The sequence below is a fragment of the Hyaena hyaena genome, unplaced genomic scaffold, assembly GCF_003009895.1.
Source record: "Hyaena hyaena isolate Hyena2069 unplaced genomic scaffold, ASM300989v1 scaffold_16, whole genome shotgun sequence".
Taxonomy (NCBI): Eukaryota; Metazoa; Chordata; class Mammalia; order Carnivora; family Hyaenidae; genus Hyaena; species Hyaena hyaena.
In genome coordinates this window covers 585,270-606,892 of record NW_024080650.1, presented here as the reverse complement: position 1 = coordinate 606,892, position 21,623 = coordinate 585,270, and the positions used below count along the sequence as shown (strand labels likewise).

General features: G+C 49.2%; 1 protein-coding gene across 2 annotated transcripts in view; it reads left to right on the top strand.

Annotated features, from left to right (window-relative positions):
• Positions 1-15,629, top strand: part of DNAAF9 (dynein axonemal assembly factor 9) — a 136,435-nt gene extending 120,806 nt beyond the window's left edge. For both annotated transcript variants that reach the window (XM_039224527.1, XM_039224519.1), the window contains exons 31-37: positions 2,205-2,291; positions 6,684-6,790; positions 7,111-7,185; positions 8,934-9,139; positions 10,240-10,305; positions 11,542-11,635; positions 12,201-15,629. In XM_039224527.1, the coding sequence (XP_039080458.1) occupies positions 2,205-2,291; positions 6,684-6,790; positions 7,111-7,185; positions 8,934-9,139; positions 10,240-10,305; positions 11,542-11,635; positions 12,201-12,313 (748 nt within the window). In that variant the 3' untranslated portion in view covers positions 12,314-15,629. The remainder of the gene's footprint in view (positions 1-2,204; positions 2,292-6,683; positions 6,791-7,110; positions 7,186-8,933; positions 9,140-10,239; positions 10,306-11,541; positions 11,636-12,200) is intronic.
• The last annotated feature ends 5,994 nt before the right edge of the window (positions 15,630-21,623 follow it).

Here is a 21,623-nt window from a genome sequence, read left to right as displayed (position 1 = left end):
ACTGCTAGGAATTTACCCAGGGGATACAGGAGTGCTGATGCATAGGGGCACATGTACCCCAATGTTCATAGCAGCACTCTCCACAATAGCCAAAACATGGAAAGACCCTAAGTGTCCATCAACGGACGAATGGATCAAGAAGATGTGGTTTATCTATACCATGGAATACTACATGGCAATGAGAAACAATGAAATCTGGCCATGTGTAGCAACATGGATGGACCTTGAGGGTGTTATGCTGAGCGAAATAAGTCAGGCAGAGAAAGACAAATACCATATGATTGCACGTATAGGAGGATTAGGAGGAACTTAACTGAGGACCAAGGGGGAGAAGAAGGGGGGAAATGGTGGGGGAGAGGGAGAGAGGCAAACCATGAAAGACTCTTGAATACTGAGAACAAACTGAGAACTGATGGGTGTGGGGGGAGGGCACTTGTGGGGTTGAGCACTGGGTGTTACATGGCAACCAACTTGACAATAAACTATTTGTAAAAAAAAAATTTTTTTTAAATAAACAAATATTGGAACCCTGATTTCAAACAACAACACTTGTTAGGTAGGGAAGATAATAAATATGAAGTGGAAAAAGTGAAGAGAGACCCTGCGAATGGAGTCGGTGTAAGTTTAGTATTTCAATAAAAAGTGCATATTTTCTAGTTCTTCCTATTGAAAGGGACCAGAAATACTAATACCAGAGTAGAATAAATACCCCTACCTCTAGATCCTCATTTCTATATGCCAGTTCCCAATAAAAGGTATCAGGACTCCTTGGAGAATTGGCTGATTACAGGTCTAGGCCAAGGAAAGTACAAGGTGAACCTGGTACATTTTGTGCTAAAAAAAAAAAAAAAAAAAAAAAAACGAGGCGCCTGGGTGGCTCAGTCGGTTAAGCGTCCGACTTCGGCTCAGGTCATGATCTCGCGGTTTGTGAGTTTGAGCCCCGCGTCAGGTTCTGTGCTGACGGCTCAGAGCTTGGGGCCTGCTTCAGATTCTTTGTCCCCATCTCTCTCTGCCCCTCCCCCACTTGCACTCTGTCTCTCTCCCTGTCTCAAAAATAAACATTTAAAACAACATTAAAAAAAAAAAAAAGGCAAGGAGATACTCAAAGATTAGTAGAGATGTGCCAAAAGGATGAAGAGCTAGCTCAAGAAGCTCTCTCTCTAACCAAACTGGGACAACTGGAGCATAAGAGAAAACAAATGTAATAGTGGATTATAGCACATGGAATAAAATGAATCTCTAAAAAATGGGAGGGGCAGGACAGTAAATCTCTTTTAACATTAATAAGGATTTATAGAACTAGAAAGTCACCGTTCTGTAACAGCTACTTTAACACTTGATTTAGGCAAGAATCATTGGATACCAAGAGCAGGTGGGTGACAAGTTGTTGATGAAAAGGATATTAACTGCTCTCAAAGTATCACTCCACGGACTACTTACTGCTTACAGGGAAGGGAAAGTGCCTTCACAGTGGAGAGAGGTAGCAGACACGACATTAACTAAATGATTAAACTTAACAAGACCATTAAGTGCACAGATTGACATCATGTGCTTCCTTCATGTGATGCACTGGGAAGGATACAACATCACCTGAGTATTAATCTTACCAAAAATGTTTAACTGATTCTAATCATAAGGAAACAGCCAGACAAATCCAGATTGTGGTACACAAGACAGCTGGCATGTACTCTTCAAAAATGTCTACTCTGTGAGAAAAAACAAAAAAGTTAGAATTATTCCAGATTAAAGGAAAATAAAGATTGTAAATTCAGTGAGCAGCCTTTGATTGGTATGGATCTTGGGTCTCCTCTCCTGCAAAAAAGGGAAAATTTGAAAATGGATTAGATCAGTACTTCTCCACCTTTAATCTGCGTATAGGTCTCTTAGGAATCTTAAAATCAGAGTTCTGATTCAGCGGGTATGGAGTGGGACCTGGGATTTTGTGTCTAATGAGCTTCTGGGTGATACTAATGCTGCTGGTCCACAGTATTAAATTCTGTGGCTGTGAGAATAGTATTGTGCTTCTGAAAGAGAAAATGTCCTTGTTCCTAGGAGAGGTGTACTGAAGGTTTTAAGTGTTAAGTAACAGAAATAAACATATGTATATGTGCTTGTGTGTCTGTGAAGACAAAGGGGAGGAAGCAAAATGGCAGATTAAGATTGATCATCCTAATTAACCTGGGCTTTTCTGTATGTTTTCAAAGGAATGAAGACATTGATCTGATTCTCTCAGAAAATAGTTTTTCAAGTCCTCAAATGCTACGATCTCGATACTTAATGTACCCTGGCTGGCAAGTATCCTCATTGAAAAGTTGCTAAGATTTCTTTGTAAACATAATGATATATTTACAGAAAAAAAAAGTGAAATGTCAAGTGTTCTGTGAAGGTGACAGTGGGGACAGCTGGGACGGCCTGCCATGTGCCAGCAGCTGCCGGTCTTGCCGGGAGCCCAGTGCTCCAACCTGGAGGCCTTGCTGGATGTTGAGACTTAAGGAGTGGCCCCGTGGGCACCAAGCACACGGTGTCCTTTGTCTCCTCTAGCCTCTAGTGAGGGTGACTTGACTGGCACAGAACCAAGGAGTGACAGCCTTCCCAGTTGAGAGAGTCGTTCCTGAGAATACAGTCAGTCCTCTAGGGGTCCCACCTGACAGGTAGGTTCCCTGCTGTTGTGGCCGAAGGGCTGTTTATTCTCTCCTGGCAGCCTCCCAGCCTGGGAACCTCCCCTCCCTTTTTTAAGGAAAGAGTGCCAAGGGCGCTGTAGTCACACTAGTGCCAACATCACTTGAGCACTCACTGTGTGCTACACATTGTTCTAAGCTCTCCAGGACAGTAGCCACCAGCCACATTTGGCTATTTAGTAAAATGTAAATTAATAAAAATTAAATAAAATGTAAAATTCAAACTCTCAGTCCTAAGCCATATTTCAAGTACTCAGTAGCTACCTGTGGCTAGCAGCTACCACGTGGAGCAGTGCAGATCCAGAATATTTGCATCATCACAGGAAGTTCTGTTGGACAGTGCTCCCCTAAAAGCTCTGCCTGTTATTGCATGAAACCTCAAACCAAGCCTGTGAGGTGGCTGCATTATTTTCCACATTTTAAGGACAAAGAAAGTGAGGCAGCAAGAGGTTAAATGTGTGTTCAAATTCATACAGCCAGTAAGTGGGCTGGGTTTCAGACCCACATTGTGCGGCTCCAGAGCCCGTACACGCAACCATCATGCTGCGCCTGCCCCTGTATAGAATGGGTAGCTGGGCTCCGCTCTGTCCAAGGTACAGGGCAAGACAGGAACTAAAGCTTGACCAAAAGTATTCTCTAGTGTGGATTTGGATTACCTTTGTTATCCTTACTCACTTTGCCCAGACACCTCTCTACATCCTCCACACCACCCCTTGCTTCACCAGTATCTTGTAATACTAGCAAGAAAATGATTGTGCTGTGCTGTTAAAACAGACAAGTCCAGGAGCATCTGGGTGGCTCAGTCAGCATCTGACTCTTGGTTTCTGCTCAGGTCATGATCTCAGTTTGTGGGTTCAAGCCCCATGTTGGGCTCTGTGCTGACAGCCAGCATGGGTCCTTGCTTGGGATTCTCTCCCTCTCTTTCTGCCCCTCTCCTGCGTGCGCTCACGCTCTCTCTCTCTCTCTCTCTCTCTCAAAATAAATAAACTTAAAAAAAAGTCCAAGGGGCGCCTGGGTGGCTTAGTCGGTTAAGCGTCCGACTTTCGCTTAGGTCATGATCTCGCGGTTCGTGGGTTCGAGCCCCGTGTCGGGCTCTGTGCTGACTGCCAGCTCAGAGCCTGGATCCTGTTTCCGAGTCTGTGACTCCCTTTCTCTCTGACCCTCCCCTGCTCACGCTGTCTCTCTCTCTCTCTCTCTCCTAGAAATAAATAAAACATTTAAAAAAAAAAAAAAAAAAAGTCCAATATGTGAAACTGAAGGCTTTCAGGCATATTCTTAGAAAGAATGTCTGATTTGAGCTACATCATACTTGCTTAAACAGCGGGCAAGTGGATCATTCCTTATGCCTGAACATGACAGTTCCATCCTAGCTAAAAAGAAACAGATGGAGCTTCTCAGCTTCTGAGGTGAAACCCTCCTCTCTGGTGATGGTAGCTACTGATCCTTTTCCTGCCAAACCTCTAGGACTGATGCTGAAATTCCTGCTTTTTCTTAGTGCCTAGGGAAGCATCCATTCTCTAATCCATGGTGACGCATTCTGGGAATTGTACACATGAACCTAGCTCCAGGTACAGGGAGACAGAGTGATCCAGGAGAAAGCCAGGTATAAAGGGTTCATTAGAAGGCTTTGTGGGGGTGCCTGGGTAGCTCAGTCAGTTAAGCGTCCAACTTAAGCTTAGGTCATGATCTTGTAGTTCATGACCCCATGTTGGGCTCTGTGCTGACAGCCTGGAGCCTGCTTCAGATTCTGTGTCTCTACCTCTCTCTCTCTCTCAAAAATAAACATCTTTAAAAAATGTAAAAAAAAAAAAAAAGGCACTGTGAACCTAGAGCCTGAAGCCTTCCCTTTATCAGGGAGATCAGTCCTTGTAGAGAATCAGCAATGCAGGGACCTCAAAATTACCCTTCAGCTCCTCCCCCTTCTGAGTCCCTTCCTAGGAATCAGATAATTCAGTCTTTTTTTTTTTTTTTTTTTTTACATTTATTTATTATTGAGACAGAGCAAACAGGGGAGGGGCAGAGAGAGAAAGAGATGCAGAATCCGAAGCAGGCTCCAGGCTCTGAGCAAGCTATCAGCACAAAGCCCGATGCGGGCCTCAAACCCACAAACCGTGAGATCATGACCTGAGCTAAAGTTGGAAGCTCAACCGACTGAGCCATCCAGGCACCCCAGATAATTCAGTCTTTTAACAGGATGGCGGCCATCAGACTCCTGTACATCTCTGTATATATTCCCCCTTCCTCAGTGGGTCAGGGCCACCACCTCAGAGGGAGTAGGCTTTAGTTCTAGGATATGCTCAACTCTGTGCTGTGCAGATTCTCAGCCATCCCCCTCCCACAACCCTGTCTGTACTTATTGACCCTGCCCATATCTCCCCTAGGCTATTTCTAGTCTGGGAGAATATCTGTTCTCTTCCCTTGGCCCCTCCGAATTTCCCTACGGATTGAGTCTCTGAACAAAGAAGCCAGAGAGGCCCATGGTCTCCCATGACTTGTTTGGATGGGGCCAGGGCAAAGAGAACATGACAATATTACAAAAATGTTATGCCACCATCTTACTTTAAATAAAGCACAAAGTAGGATACTTTCAACAATACATATGATATAAAATTCAAATCTGTAGTGTTTTATTTTTATAAAAGTTGTTAATGCTTGTTTATTTTTGAGAGAAAGGTAGCATGAGTTAGGGAGGGGTAGAGAGAGCGGGGGACAGAGGACCCAAAGCAGGCTTTGAATTGACAGCAGAGAGCCCAATTCAGGGCTCAAACTCATTAACCATAAGATCATGACCTGAGCCAAAGTTGGATGCTTAACCAACTGAGACACCCAGGTGCCCCTGTAGTACTATTTTAAAGCAAAGGAAACTAATAAAATATAATAGACTGGAAGAACATGTTTGCATCATATGTGGCAAAGGGTTAATATATTTGAGAAGCTTATTTTGATATTGAAGAAAAGTAACCTAGTCCATGTAGGTTCTAGTTCACTTTAGAGCAAGTATAAATGGCAGCCATGGTAACAGAATTCCATTTTAGTAATATTCAGAAATGTAAAATGATGCCTCACTGTTGTTCTTATTGACATCTATTATATTTAACCAAAAATATATGTAAGAATCATTGCTGGGGAAATTGTGAAACTGAAACACTCATGTGCTGCTGGGAGTGGTATAAATTATAACCCAGGAGATGGTTACACCCTTTCCTGGATTGAGTCCATCATAGGGATTCATCTCAAGGAAATAATTCAACAGAAGGAATGACAATTCCATAACTTTAGAAGCTGGGTAATGGAGGTTTATTGCACTGTCTTTGCATATGTTTTAAATTTTTCATAATAAAAACTTAAACTTTTTTAATGCTCTGTATGTGGCATGTCCTTTTTTTACATTTTATAAAGGGGTTTTTTTGTCTTTAAGCAGTCCCTACACCCAATGTGGAGCTTGAACTCACACCTTGAGTTCAAGAGTCACATGCTCCATTGACTGAGCCAGCCAGATGCCTTGAATATAGCATGTTCTTAACAAGTCTGCGGTTGGCATTATGTCTGCTGAATTCAACTCAGAAAATAGATCAGAGATGCCCCAGTCCTTTAGTTCTTTCCAGGGAATGTACACATCCAAATGCATTGTCTGTTAAGTTGCCCTCAACAAGGGTAGGATATAGTTAAGGAGCTCTGAGGAAGAGCTCCAGGGGTGCCAGGGAGGATCCCCAATCTTGGTGGCATATTGGTAGACTTCAAAGGTAGATGGGGTCTTTGGCTTCAGGGAACTACTAGTCTACAGAGATGAGACCTCCCTGCTCTAATGGGAAGGTCTCCCTGCTCTAATGGGAAGCCATGCTTCCCAATTGCAAGATGAAAAAGATATATACATATTTAAAACAAGTGTTTTATACATAAAATGGCACATAAGAAGGAACTCAAAAGAAGTTCATCATGGAGTAGTATATATTAACACTCAAAGCCCCAATTACTTGCACTTAACAATTTTTTAAACCTTTTAAGGTATGAAGGTAAATTTGATGCTGGATCAGTCTTTCCACTAATGGTTCAGATCTGCGTATGGTTTGGTCGTCCTTTGGAGAAGACTCGCTTCGTGGCCAAATGTAAAGGTAAGCCTTGGTTAGGACATGTCCCAGACCCTAGTAGCCAGAGTTGTCCCTGCTTCCTGGCACCGTTTTAGTATTATGTGTGTTGTCTTTTCTCCTCACCATTGGGGTCTGAAAACAGGCAGAGGGATTTGAGGACCTGGGAGTACCCCACCCCTGGGAAGAGTGGCAGAACCACTGGGGAGGTTGGTAGGGAGAGAGAAGCTATAAGCCCTGGCCCCTCAAGTGGAGATCCTTCCCAGTCCCTAACTCTCCCAGCTGTGTATCCTGAACTTGGCCTCTGCCCCAAAGTGGGTAACAGCCCTGTCCTCTTCTTCCACCAGCAATTCAGTCTTCCATCAAGCCAAGTCCCTTCTCTGGAAACATCTACCACATCCTGGGCAAAGTGAAGTTTTCAGGTAACTGGGGAGTTGGATTTGGGAGTCCTCCACTGTAGAATGCTTCCGTCTCATGATGTGGGTTCATAGTTTCTGCTGGTGCTCTGCAGAGCACAGATGCCTCTCAGACTCTGAAAAACCCTCCCGTGTGGGCCTGACACCAGTAGTCTTCTAGTCCCCCCACCTTTCTGCAGGTTCTGCTCCACAGTGGATGATGTATTCTGTCATCCTCCGGATGTTCTGCCTAGAGCCTCTCCTCACAGCTCTTTGACTTCCTTGTTTCAGAGATTCACACACCCCTTTCAAGCCATCCACAGCCTCCTAGACCTGTCACCAGGAGTTGCCTCAGTGCTGAGCTGTCCAGCTCCACGTCCATTTCTGCCAGAGTCTTCAAGCCTTCAGCCTACCTTCTCCTCCCTTCTGTCCACTAGGCCTGTTTAACAGCCTTAGAACTCTGGAGCCCTCGTGACCTGAAGTCTGTCCATCCTGGCTGGTGGTCAGGGAAGTTAGTCAACATTGAGAAAGGGGAGAATATTCCAGGGAAAAGGCACAGCATGTGCTTTGGAACCAAGCAAAAAAGGCACATTTCTGGAACCAAAAAAGGTTCGCTGTGGCTGGGACCCAGCAGGAATGTCTGTTAGGGTGTTTTAGTTGTTACAACAGAAAGCCCCAGCTCAACTAGCAGGTGTTAGCTACATAATAAGAAGTCAAGAGGTCAAGCAGCACAGCAAGGCCACCGAGGACATAGGTAATGTGTGTTCTTCCAGTCTTGCTGTGTCAGGTTCCCACCCCTCCTTGTTGCCAGGTAGTGCTGCAGGTCTAGGCGTCACACCCAGACACAACATCCGACCAATAAGAGAGGCTCTTCCTGTGGGTGGCTCTATCAATACAGACAGCTTTTACTGAAGCACCTCCTGCCAGTTCCTCAGTAGACTTCTCTCATTGGCCAGGATTGAGCTGCTGTGCCTTCCAGGACCCATCACCCACAGGAATTGGTACTGGAGAAAGAGGGGAGGCTGGGCAGGCAACCATCAGTGTCTGCCATAAGGAGCCACTGAGAGTTGTAAGCATGGGGCCGTCTGGGTTCAGATGGAATAATGAGATGATATCACCTATGTAAAGAATCTCTTAAGGTCCTTAACCCATACTTTTGGCCTAATTTATGTTACAGAATCTGAAACTTTGGCCCCTTACTCAAGCCCACTTCCCTCAGGCTCCGACAGATAGCTCCTCACCTGCTTCAGAGGTCATAATGCTTCCACCTTCCTTCTCACCTTCTTTTCTTTATTTAGACCCTCTCTTGACCCCTTTCTTGTTCAAGGTTAACCTCTCTTTGTTCTGGATCCCTTTTTCATCCTGCTTTTTTAGTGGGACATTGCCCTTTTCTTGTGTCACCGCTACTAACTCCCAGCTTCTTGGTCTGTAAACCCAATCCCGTCTTTCCTTTTCCTATCATGTGACCTTCCTGCAGCACTTGTGTGTTGGTTGACACACCCTCCTCCCTTGGCCTCTAAGGGCTCTGCTGAAACCGAAAGAGCTCTCCTTTTGTAGTCCCCTTCTGGGTTAGTGGTTTCCACCCGGTTACCAAATCAGCCAAGCCAGAAACTGACATTGCTCCTCCCTCTCTTATTTCATGCTTTCTAACTTGCCACCAATCAGTTCGTCCTCCTGAGTGTCACAGGAATCTGTCCCCAGCCATCTGTATTATTATAATCTTAGTGTAGCTTTATCCTTTTGGGGCTCAGAGCCTATGTGTGTTCTCCCTGCAGACTCAGAGAGGACCATGGAGGTCTGCCACAACACTCTGGCCAATTCCCTGAGCATCGTCCCAGTTTTAGAGGGACCCTCGCCACCACCCGACTCCCGAAGCACACCTCAGGACAGCAGCGGGCAGCAGGAGAGCTACCTCGTGTTCATTGGCTGCTCCCTGAAGGAAGAAAGCATCAAGGACTGGCTGCGGCAGTCAGCTAAGCAGGTGGTTTCCAAAGCCCAGACACACCGGGCACAGATGTGACCAGCACACCTCAGAGCTGCTCCTGGCCTTGGGGTAGAAACCCTTCCATGGCCTCCCTCCTGATCCACCCTTCACGGGCTCAGCCATCACTTTCAGGGATGCTCTGTAATTGGGAGGAAGCCACCCAGGGAACCTCAAGGCAGACCTGGTCTTACAACCATTTCTAATTCTACTGCCAAGGCAAACTGCAGTTATTAGGTGGCTTACCTAGGGCCTGGGTGAAACCTGACCATTCCATGTGGATCTTGGATCAGCCTGGCCAGCTAAACTCAAACTCAAAATGTCTTTTCTTAGCTGAACCTAATTCAGGGGCCGTCCTGTGTTCTCAGCCCAGAATCCTTTTAAACTTGGGTTCTCTCTCTAGAAAAGAGAAATAAAGATATGCTTACAGCTCTTTGCAAGCCAAGACTTCCAAGTATCGATAGCAGTGAGCCCAGGGCCTTGGAAACAGGTGCGAGGGAAGAGGACACTTGCCCATAGAGGCACACAGGCATCTTTAGCCCAGTACTGCAAAGAAAAAGAAGACTCAGACTGGATTTAAAATCCTCTAATATGATGCAGGCTATGGGGACTAAGCCTCTTAGCACAGCCTCAGGGGCTTAGCCTGACTTAGAACCCTGGAAATGGAGTTGGCTGGGCCTTGGCTCCTTTGCAGATGCTTAGTTGGAACCTGTCTTTTATACTGAGGAATGGCTGCCTATAGGCTGTATCTTTCTCAGAAAAACGTGTGCTTGACTAGGGGACCTCATGTTGTCCCTTTGTCCGCATGTCTGTCACTGGTGGGGCTTAGAGTTGAGCATCCACAGAGACAGGAATGTGCCTCTTTGCAAAGTACCAGTGTTTCCTCTGCTGCTTGCTTCCCCTGGCTCACAGGTTCTGTGTCAGAAGGGTGGTGTCCTTGAGCACACAGCCAGGATATTGCGTCCAGGCCATGACCGTGCTTGTGCTTTCCCTGCTGCTGGGATCTTAGTCCCATAACTGGCTCCCGGAGCCCTCACCTGCCCATGTACTCCATCAGTTCTTTTGGGACCTGACCCCTCCCTTCCTTCATTTCTGCACAGAAGCCCCAGAGGAAAGCCCTGAAGACCAGGGGGATGCTGACCCAGCAGGAGATCAGGAACATCCACGTGAGTCCAAGGCTGTCCCTCTGGGCTGGCACAGCTCCATCCTTTCGGACCCCCAGAGTGAGGACACTGTTTGTAGGGCATGCTGGATGTAGTGCTTCTCTCAGGCCGCAGAGGGACCTGGGTAAAGAGAGACCTCTGGCCATCCAGCCTTGTAGCCTGGAAGAGAAAGAGGGTACCACATGACCTTTGATGTGACCTGGGCATGAGATCAAGAAGCAGTGCCTGTAGGAGGAAGGGGTGACTTGGAGCCCTGTTTTGTCACACTGTTGAAGCTGCCGCAGAGTCCTTTTCTCCTCCCATCCCTCCATGCTAGATAAACCACAGTTAAAACAACAGGGGCCCAGGAAAAACTGTCTAGATCCAGAAGCTGCTGATAGACAGGTGGTGGAATCATGGGACCAGCACGAGAGGCTGAGGGGACCTTTTCCTGAGGGGCTTGGGGACAAAGGCTAAAAGGGACACAGAGCCCAGACCCCAGAACAGGCTTCTGGTAATGAGTGGATGGGAGAGGAGCCCTTGCTTTGGACTTGAGGAGTCCTCAGGCCATCCAGCCCCTGTTCTTGGCAACCCTGGCTGCTTCTAGGGAAGACACCATGGGTACCTAACAAGGTAGTCCTTGTAGTGTTCCCCCAGAAGCAGACCTTGAGCATGGATTTGAGTGCAGGTAGCTTATTCTGGAAGTGATTCTTAGGAGTCACCAGCAGGCAAGTGGGAAAGTAAGGGAGAGAAAGAAGGGGAGACAACTAGGGGTGCCTGGGTGACCTCAGTCAGTTAAGCGTCTGACTCTTGGTTTTGGCTCAGGTCATGAACTTGCAGTTCATGAGCTTGAGCCTTGCATCAGGCTCCACACTGACCATGTGGGGCCTGCTTGGGATTTTCTCTCTGCCCCTTCCCTACTCGCACTCCCTCTCAAAAAAAGTAAATTCAACTTAAAAAGAAGAAGAAGTAGAAGTGGAGGCATCTAAAAAGGCCATGTTATCAAACCAGTACCACTGAGGACTAGTGGAGCTTAATCCCACGAGGACCTCCCAGAGTTTCTCCCTGAGAGCTGGGGCACCTCTGTCAGTCACTATTTGAGGACTGCTGAGGGGAAGTGTTAATCCCCTGGCATGTCTAGCCTTCCATGGGGCAGAGTAGGCTATCTTGCTAGGGAAATAGGGTTGTTTATTTGTTTTAATGAATAAGAAATGATAGAAAGTGGTCAGATAATTTTAACAAGACTCTTGTTTCCTGTAGGTGAAACGCCACCTGGACCCCCTGCCCGCAGGCTACTTCTACAATGGCACCCAGTTTGTCAATTTCTTCGGTGACAAGACTGATTTTCACCCACGTATCCTTAGACTCTGGGGCAGTAGCGCTGGGGGCATGTGGAAGCCTGACCGTAAAGAGGGTGTCAGGGCCAACACAGCGACGCCTGGAGGCGGCTGGGCTCTGAAAACACACAGCCAGCCACAGAGGCAGGCTTTTCATGGTGGCCTTTTACTGTCATTAAAATTAATTTGCCCTTCGTTCAGTGATTGCCGAGGCAGCTGTGGGTTGTAGTTTAAATGTAGCAGTGGTGACATCCTGACTTCTGTGATCATCAAGGGTCCTAATTTACAAGTTGGAGAAGAGATGTGACTGCAGTAGTTAATCTGTGAGAAGGTAGACGGAGTCCTGACTGCTCATGGAAGCAGAAAGGCTCAGCTCTAGGACCTCATGAAGGAACCTTACCAACCTCGGTCCCTTTTCCAGCTCTGGTGCTTCCAGTATATCAAAGACTCACGTACCCTTTGTGTGGGCTGGGCGCTTACCCCCTCAGTGTCCCCCACCTCACCTGCCCACAGGTCCCTCTGGGCTGGGACAGGCTCCCTTGTCCTCCAGGCTCAGGGCTCTCTTCCTTAATGAGATGCCAGTCATGGACCAGTTCATGAATGACTATGTGGAAGAAGCCAACCGGGAAATCGAGAAGTATAACCGGGAGCTGGAGCAGCAGGAGTATCACGACCTCTTTGAGCAAAGGCCCTAGGGGAAGTCTGTGCCGTACGTCCTGCAAAACGTCCACCCTGGAGGTAGACGTTTAGAATTGGGGTTACTTAACCTCAGCTCTCCCAGAGGCCCCTCCTCAAAGGGGCTGACTTTGTTCTCCTTGGCCTTTGTGTGCTGGCTTGAGTGCATGTTGTCTTTACTCTCTATACAGCGCTGAAGAGCATCACCTGCACCACTGAGGGGGGGTGGGGGGTCCTCATGGATGAGGAGCAGATAGGGACTGCCCTGCCCTGTGTGGGGGGCTGGTAGTGCAAAACCTCTGGGTCTCTGGTAACAGTATCTCCTGTGGGCTGCTGAGGCACTGTGACGGTGGGGAGAAGCATTTGGGTTACACGAAGGAGCTGTTGGGATGCCCAGACTGTGGCCGTGCCTGGGGGACCAAGCCACCACAGGCCTCAGGCCTCACACACTGCCCCGGAAAAGCCCTGTCCCCAGTGGAGTGCCTGCCTTCCTGCTTAGGCCACTCGCATTGAAGGAGCTGGCCCTGCTGGCCCTGGCCCTGGGCCCAGTCCTGGGGGGAGCAGCCCAAGCTCTCCCCAAGCCCAGCCCACAGAGCCAGCAGCTTGGGCTGAGATCAGAGGTTTGTTCTAAGATAAGTGGATGTCCCTTACAGACTACACTGAGGGGAAAGGCATGTTTGCTTTCCAGAAGCATGCCAGTTCTAGGCTTTTGAATTGGCAAGCAGTTTCCCTGGAGGCTGGTGTTCGGCTCCCCTCATGGTATCCCTCTAGTCTGCCTCATTCAGGGGCAAGAGCAAACCTGCTGCCTCAGCCCCCTTGCCGACGCTTTGCCTCACTTTTGAGAGGAGCGTCCCGCATGCAACTGCTTTGTCGTAGCCGCAGCGCTCTGATCGCTTGTGGATCATCACCGAAGGGGGCTCACTCTCCAGACCTAGCCCTCTCCTCGGCCATGCCAAGGAAGGCCTGGTTTTCACCCACAAACTTCAGGAAATAGATCTCCAAGCATCGTTGCTGGCCCTGGACTTGTTTGGCTCCTGAGGGCCAGGAGTTTCAAAGAATTCCAATATGCAATTTAGAATTCCTTCCAGTTGCTGTGTTTTCAGCTGGACCATAAAGCAGAGGGCCTTTACAAATGCATCCCATGCCTGACTTCCAGAATTAGTATGGGGGAGGGGGGCGGTCACAGGCACTGATATTTGGGTGATGTCTGTTAGGACTTCAGCACCTCAGCTACCTAGATTGTAAATGCTTTCTGAATTCCACAATTTATTTTTGCATGCCTTAGGAAGAAGCACATAGACGAAACCAGCAAAGTTTCCAGTAATGTATAGGGGCTTTGATAAAGGCCCCTGGCCCAGAGGAGAGACAGAGAAAGGATGGAGCACATGTGGTCAGTCAGAGGCCTCCATGCAAGTAGCAAAGCAAGTATTAAGGGCTTGTCAGTAAAATGTACTTGTATTAGAAAAAAAATAATAATCCGAAGCCAAATGAACAAAACTCCAAATACCACTGAATAAGAACTCTTGCATGAAGAAAGCCTTCTGAAAAATCCTATGTGCTCCAGTCCCAGCTCCCAAAGCTGGTGGTGACAAGGGCCCATATGTGGAGTCCAAGTCAGGGAGCGCCTCACTTCTGGTTGGCCAGAGGCTGGGGTCCACAATGGACCTGCCTCTGCTTCAGAATCAATAACATAGATCTTAAGTGCAATTGATGAAATAGCAATGAGTTACTGTAGCTTCTTTTAGCTCTACCGAGCTCTTTTTAAAAACTCAAACTTGAGCAGCCTTAGAAAAGGGAGAGGTGGGGTGGGTGGGGTGGGGGGACCATGGGCCATTTATTCCAGGTGGGTTGCTGTGAACTTACAAATGAAAGCTCCACATTGAGGAGCTCGAGCCATTTCCTGGCTGCTGCACAAGAGTTTTTAAAGAGGGTTCGGATCCCGCTGGTAACAGCGGGTCTTCCCACTGCGTGGGGCTGTGCTACGTGGTGGTCTTGATTTCTGACCATTGTCCACAGAAATGCTCTCTCACCAACTTGCCCCACTGTCCCAGTTCCTCTGCTGTTAGAGGGAAAACTGTGATTACCTCAACTTGAATATGAAACTGTGATTGAAAAAAGTCAAAATGTTAAGAAGTTCCAAAGCCAAAAAGGCAGAACTGGCTGAGGCCTCCGTTGACACTCCTCAGCCCGCTCGGGAGTGTGAAGGGGCACATTGGCGAAAGGGCATTCCTTGCGGCACACTTGCTGTGCCCTGGTGAAGAGGCACACTAGCTGTGTGAGCTTTTTGAGGACTGAGGCAGGGGGGATGCCTCCTCCCCCACACTGCCCCTTCTGGAACCTGCCAGGCGACTCTGGGTTCTGACTGTGAAGCTGAAGTTCCACTTGATTGCTCTGGGTGCTCCAGATGCAGGGACAGGGTCTTAGGCTTTCTCCAGAGGAAGGGCAATGACACTGTGCTGTAGATTTTGGCCTTAGGAGTGGATGCGGGGGACCCAGCAGGGACATCAGATGTAGTAGGTTTCTTAGGGACAGACAGAAGTCCTCCAGGGGCTTACATGCTTCTTGCCAACTTTCCTATTAGCAGCTTCAGTTTTATACCACCCAGAGTGAGTGTGATCATGTTAAAGTCGCTGAAGTTATGGGTTATTTTACGTTTTGATGTGGGATTTTTCCTTTAATTGGAAGGAGGCAGAAATTGGAGAAAAGGGATCACTCTAGGAAGGGGCTGCTGGCAAGGCGTCCAGTCGGCCTGCCCGAGCCCAGGAGGGCTCTCCGACCCGAGGCCAGACACAGGGCCCCACGGGTCGCAAGAAAAAGTTCCCTCCTAAATTCTATTAGGATTTTGGAGAATTTTTGCACAGTAATAAGCTCTGGGTTGCTCTTTGGGCTTCTCAAAAGGGAAAAGTTAACTCAAAGATTGTAAACTATTAAGTATTCCAGCGTGTTGCTGGCCTCGTTGGATAGTTGTACCTCAAAAAGTAGGTGAGAAAAGGCTTCCTCATTGTCCCAGGTTGTCGAATACTAATGACAGAAGAGCTCACTTACGTGCCAAAATTCACTTTTATACTAGTTTTTCAGTGCTTTAATATTTGTAACTTAAATTTTAAAACTCATATTTACAAACACTACTGTAACTTCAGTGAAACTGAATTGTGTGATTGAAGCTTTTTGCTTATAGTATTTATTACACTACTTAATTCAGTAAATATATAAAAGTAGCCTTCAATTTATTTTTATATTATTTTACATGTTTTTACCTGCAGTCGTGTCTTGTGAATTTACCTTGGTAACTGAGATGTCATGCTAAGGACCAATAAACTCACTGAACAAGCAAGACCTGGCGCAGTTGCCTGTCACTGTGGCCTCACCCCCGGGGGTGCGGGTGGGGGGAGGTTGAGAAGGTCTGCCCCGTGGGACAAGGCGGAGGGCATTCTCTTGGGGCCTCTTGGGGATGCGCTTTGCGGGGGCAGCTGGGGAGGAGTCCTTGGGTGCACAGTCCCATCCCCAGATCCCAGAGGGCCCACAGAGAGTAAGTTTCATGAGGAGACCACTTTCGTGCGGGTGGGCGCTTTCAGGACTCCCAGGACTCCAGAGAAAAGCCATCCCGTCCCCACCCCCACCCTCGTGTGGCCTGGGAGAAGCCCATCGCCGGCGCGCTCTCACTCGTCCCGGACAGCGGGGCTCAGGTGTGGGTTCGTGGCCCTACTCCCCACTTCAGCCCGGGTTCTTTACAAAGCTTGTTGGCCATGTAGCCCTGGCCAAAGCCCCATGTGTGGCCCTCGGTTCCATTTTATAAATGGGAACCACTGAGACCCGGCCACGTGCCCAAGGAGCAGAGCCCCTGCCCTGGCTCCTGGCCCGTCGGAGATCCCTCTCCGACACTGCCCCACAGAGCAGGCCTGGGAGCCACACGCTCCAAGGAGGAAGCCACCCAAAGGCCCACAGCTCTAGTGGAAGGGTCACCAGTGCTGCTTCCTGTGTGTGGCAGAGGGGGGCGGGCCTGGCTGGCGCAGGGCTGCTGTCATTGCAAGGCAGGAGCTCATTGCCGAGGCGCCATGCTTCCACAGAGACCCTGCTTTCTGTCCCACTCAAGGCAGGAGCCTCAGGGCAAGGGAAGTGAGCCACTGGGAAGATGGAGCCCAAGGGCGAGGGGGCAGCCTCCCTCAGATGGTGGGGAAGATGGTCTTGGGTTTGGAGGTTCTGTGTGCTCAATTAGTCATGTACAAACCAAAGCAAAACTGCATGTGAGGGGGCACAGAAGTATCGCCTCCCTCACAGTCCCTCCCCCCAGAGTCTCACACCACCCCATCCGGTAGGGCCAGATTTGAACCTTGATGAAGCTCCTGTGCTTGCAGTTCCCAGGAAACCACCGGGGCTTGACAATTGACAATCCACAATTGTCAGAGAGATGGGAGAGACAGGATATATCACAGGGCTCCTGTGTGGGACGATCTTTGAGAGCCAGAAAGTCCTAGAGGCCAGGAAGCCTGGGGCCAGAAAGGGGACCTGTCCCCAGCTGGAGTGCCCAGTAGGGCGGTCGGTCTACGGAAAGCTGAGGGCAGACTTGACAGAGCAGAAGGGTTTCAGGGCTACTGAACATTACAGAGAAATAATCATGTGTTCATTTCTATCATACAGTCTAGGAAAGTCGTGACCCAAGGAAACCTGACAGTATGCCCCACTTCCAGCCCAAAGGGAATGGCTTGGTTGCTATAAGAGGAGTCTAGGGTGGTACCATCTTCAAGTTGTACCTAGGCACTCAGATGTCACCAGAGCCCTCTCCACACTTGGCCTTCCTCTCCCCCGGTGCTAAGCTTCCTGTATGCCACCTTCCTCCAGAGGCGGCAGCAAAGTCTGGGGTCACATTCCCGTCCCTGAACCAGTCACAATGGTCAGGAATATTCTGACTGTCTTGGCCAAGGGTCACTGTGCACTTCCAAAAGCACCCTGGTATCAGGCCTATGGCGGGGGGGCGGCGGGGGGGGGGAATCTCAGTCACCCAAAACAGGGCTTCCTCCCCTAGACCAGCATGGTCTATGCCGTTTTCTGAGCTTTTCTGTTAAAATCAGATACATCGTTGATTTTTTAAATTCTGCTTTATGCTAGTCCTTTCTATTACAAGAGACAGCAAGCACAAAGTTGTTCTTTTGTGGTGATAGTGATTTTTGCCCAAGGGAAAAACATTTTTTTTAATTGAAAACATTCTATTATTTGAGGACCATTTCGCCTACAGACTGAGAGAAAAGGCCACCATTATTTGGCTCTCTAGTGCCTCAGTGCACCCAGGGGCACCAGTGTTCCGTGGGAGCCTGTTTTGAGATCTTTTTCCCCCTAATAAGAAAGATCAGGGGCGCCTGGGTGGTTCAGTTGGTTGGGCGTCTGACTTCGGCTCAGGTCATGATCTCACGGTTCGTGGGTTCGAGCCCCGTGTCGGGCTCTGTGCTGACAGCTCAGAGCCTGGAGCCTGTTTCAGGTTCTGTGTCTCCCTCTCTCTCTGCCCCTCCCCTATTCATGCTGTCTCTCTCAAATAAATTAAAAACATTAATAAAGATTTAAAAAAAAGACCATATAGTGTGGGGGTGGATGGCTGCTCCACAGTGCTGGAGACGAGAAGAGGACTAACTGGAGAATGATTTCGAAGGGACAATGGACAAGGCAAAATGACTAATTAGACAAGAGCAAAGGGGTGACCTCCAGGTAGAAATGGAAAAAAACCAGAGTGGAAAAAAACCTAATGTGAGACAATCCCCAAAACTTTGTTGCTTTATTATCCAAAGATTTGGATAAAAATAAATTCATCCACAAATTATTCCTGTTGTTCCCAGGCTTCTGCATTGCTAAAGTGACCAGCCAAAATAATCTGGTGGAAAAAAAAAGTTTTCAGTGTCAATAAATTTTATGTCACATTTATGACTATAAATCTGTTTTTTAAAAGTGCGAACCAAATAAAATGTGAATCTATGTCCGTTTATCCTACAATTACTCCTGCTTTTACCATATCCATAAAGAAGTTTAACTTTTTTCCCTCACACGGCTTCCTTCAGATGTTTAAGAAACTTCACATATTTACTCAGAAGCTTCATGCCTGGATGAATGTACAAATAATAGCAAAACAAGGACAACAGGAAGAGGAAAGATGATTTGATAACCAAACCTTCATGGAATTTTCTAGCTAAAAAGCCTCCATTTCAACCTTTAGATTCTGACTGTGGGTTGACGGCGGGGGGGCGGGGGGCGCGGTGGGAACCCACAAAGAAATGGTCCCTTAAGGGGAGCAGGTCATTGTCGGCCCTCCACAGGGCTTCTTCCCCTCCTGCCTGCCCTCGGAGGAGCCTGGATCTTTCCGTATGGATAGATAGAACTGGGAGAGGGCTCGGTGCTGTGTTAGTGGGGCACCAGAGGGCCTTCTCACACCCACCTTTGGGGGCTTGGACATGTGCCCCAGGAGAGGAGGATCAGTGGAGGCCATGTTCTCTCCCCCAACCCACCAGCATCACCAGAGGGATAATGTGGGAACAGCATTTCCCCTCCCAGGACCAGAAGGGGCTGTACAGCTACAACCGGAGAAGGGCTGTGAGGGTCTGGGAAGACTGGTCAAGGCAGCAGGAGCCCCAAGAGGCTTGTAAAACCCCAGTGACTGGAGGGAAGCCTGACAGCTGCAAGGTGTCCAAAAAGCCACACTTGCCAGGAGACCGAGGGATGGGAAGGCAGAGGGACTGGACAGGGCAGACCAGAAGTTGAAAGCAAAGGACTAAGTGCCGGGCCGCCTCTGGGTGGCTCAGTGCTTAAGTGTCCAACTTCACCTCAGGTCGTGGTCTTACGGTTCCCAAGCTCGAACCCCGCGTCGGCCTCTCTGCTGGCACAGAGCCTGCTTCAGTCCTCTGTCCCGCAGTCTCTGCCCCTCCCCTGCTCACTCACGCACGAGCTGTCTCTCAAAAAACTGAATAAACACTTAAAAAAAAAAAAAAAAAAAAAAAGAAGACTTGGTGCTGACTGAGGAGTTTGGGGCAGGGCGAGAGGAAGGGAGTCTGGGGGAATCGGGGTATCCGGCTGGGCCCCCCCATTAGGTGCAGCTGGAAAACAGTGGGAGTGGAGGACGGAGGGCTTCCCTGGCTTGAACGCCTCTGGAAACGGTATGTGGAGACAGCAATCACGTCAGCTTGATGAGCACTACTACTCTGGGTGCTGTGCTGGTCACAGACACACAGCCTTGCTCTTAGGCAGCTGAGGCCATGCTGCAGTTAGGGGCCAGGGGGGACTGTAAGGAAAAGACAGGAACGACTAGACACCGTGTGAGCCGGGAAGGGCCCGCTGAGGATGGAATGAGAAGCGGTAAGGGCGGCAGACACACCTTCCAGGCACCCAGACGATCGGCCTCGGCCTCGGCTGGAGGGTTGGTTGTGTTGGAGAAACAGCTGGCAGCCACCGTGGCTGGAGCAGCGCTCCTCGGGACAGGAGGCACAGGATGAGGTGGGAGATAGGCAGGGGCCAGGCTGCGTAGCACCCTCTACCCCACATCCCTGCTCCCCTAGGCCACAGCCGGAGACTGCTGTATTGATTTGTTTGTTTTTCTAAAACCCATGAGAAGCCACTGTTGGTGGAGAATGGATGGGGGTGGGGGCAAGTAAGAGGCTAGATGGTGGACCAGGCTGGAGGGAACAGTGGGCAGAACTGTGCTCCGTCCTGAAGGCAAACCCCACAAAATTTGCGCATGGATCAGATGTGGATGCACCAGGGCGACTCCCAGGTCCAGAGCAGCCAGGTGGCTGGTGGCCTTGGTGGTTCCATTTAGCCTGGATTTCCTCAGAATTGCCTATCAGCCATCCAGCTTGGGGGGAAGGAGTAAGTAAGTTGTGACCTGTTGAAGTCAGGAACACAATGACAGGAGTCATGAAATCTGTGGCTGGTAGAGAGCCCCAGGGAGAGATCCAAAGATCCAGGCAGGCCCACACTGAGAACTAGGTCAGAGGAGGAAGAGGGGAAAGGAGGGATGGATAGTGCCGGGTACTGCTGGGGAGAGGGAGGAGGGCCAGGCAAGAGAGCTGGGGCAGTCTGAGTGGAGGGGAGGGGGGTTGAAGAGAAGTAGGGAGAGGGCGTGGAGACAGAGCACCAGAGATCACTCTGGTGACTGGATGGTACCTGGAGGAAGGAGTTCAAGGGAGTGGCTGTTTCTATTTTGTGTTTTTATTTTTTAACAATTTTTAAAAAATTTTTTTAAATGTTTTATTTATTTCTAGGAGAGAGACAGAGAGAGAGAGAGACAGTGTGAGCAGGGGAGGGTCAGAGAGAGAGGGAGTCACAGACTCTGAAACAGGCTCCAGGCTCTGAGCCGGCAGTCAGCACAGAGCCCGACGCGGGGCTCGAACCCACGAACCGCGAGATCATGACCTAAGCGAAAGTCGGACGCTTAACCGACTAAGCCACCCAGGCACCCCTATTTTTTAACAATTTTATGTTTAAGTAATCTGTCCACCCAACTTAGGGCCTAAACTCAAAACCTTGAGACCAAGAGGTCACGTGCTCCACCGCCTGAGCCAAGTAGGCACCCCTATTTTGTGTTTTTGAATGAGATACTATAGAGTTACTTCTCCAGATTCTAAAATCTATAGGCCTAATAGGCTTATGGGGGAAACAGAGTTGAAAGTACTTTGGAAAAGCCATTAAGTGCCTTGTGGAACCCAGTGCTCACATCCACAGCCCAGTAAAGTCTGAGATCCCAAGGGGGGGAATCAGAGGAAATGTGTTTGCCCACGTGTGGGTCCCTAACTGCCTGCCTGTGTAAGGACCCGATGGGGCACAGGCTGGGAGACCTGTATTTGCCCTCAGCCTCTGATCCACAGGGCAGGTGAGGGTGGGAGGGCTCTCATGCTGAGGGGTGGTGAGGTTCGGGGTAGGGGGGGGTCCGAGGCTCTCTCCAGAGCAACCAGAGGAACAGAACCCGCTGTGGGCAGAGGGCAGGAAGCAGGGAAGGGCTCAGTGGCAGTTCCTCTGAGAGTCAGGTCCATCCACCCCTGAGGGAGGCCAGGGTTGTGGGCTCCTGTTTCCTCAATGAGCCAGGTGGTGAGGTCCCAGGTCAGGGAGGAGGCTGCCCCTCCAATCCAGGGTGGCTTCCAGGAAGGCAGGTTGGAAGGTCTGGGTGTTTGGGAGCTGCTGCTGACCCAGGGAGACAGATGCAGAATCCTAAGCATTCCTAGATGGGAGGCAAAATGGGTGGCTTTTCAGGGGCCCAGCCCTAGCACCCACCCACCCCCTCCAGCCTTATTCTCTAGGCAGTCAGCCTATCTGTCCTTCAGCTCCTCCTCAACCTCCATCCCCACCTGTAGGACTCTG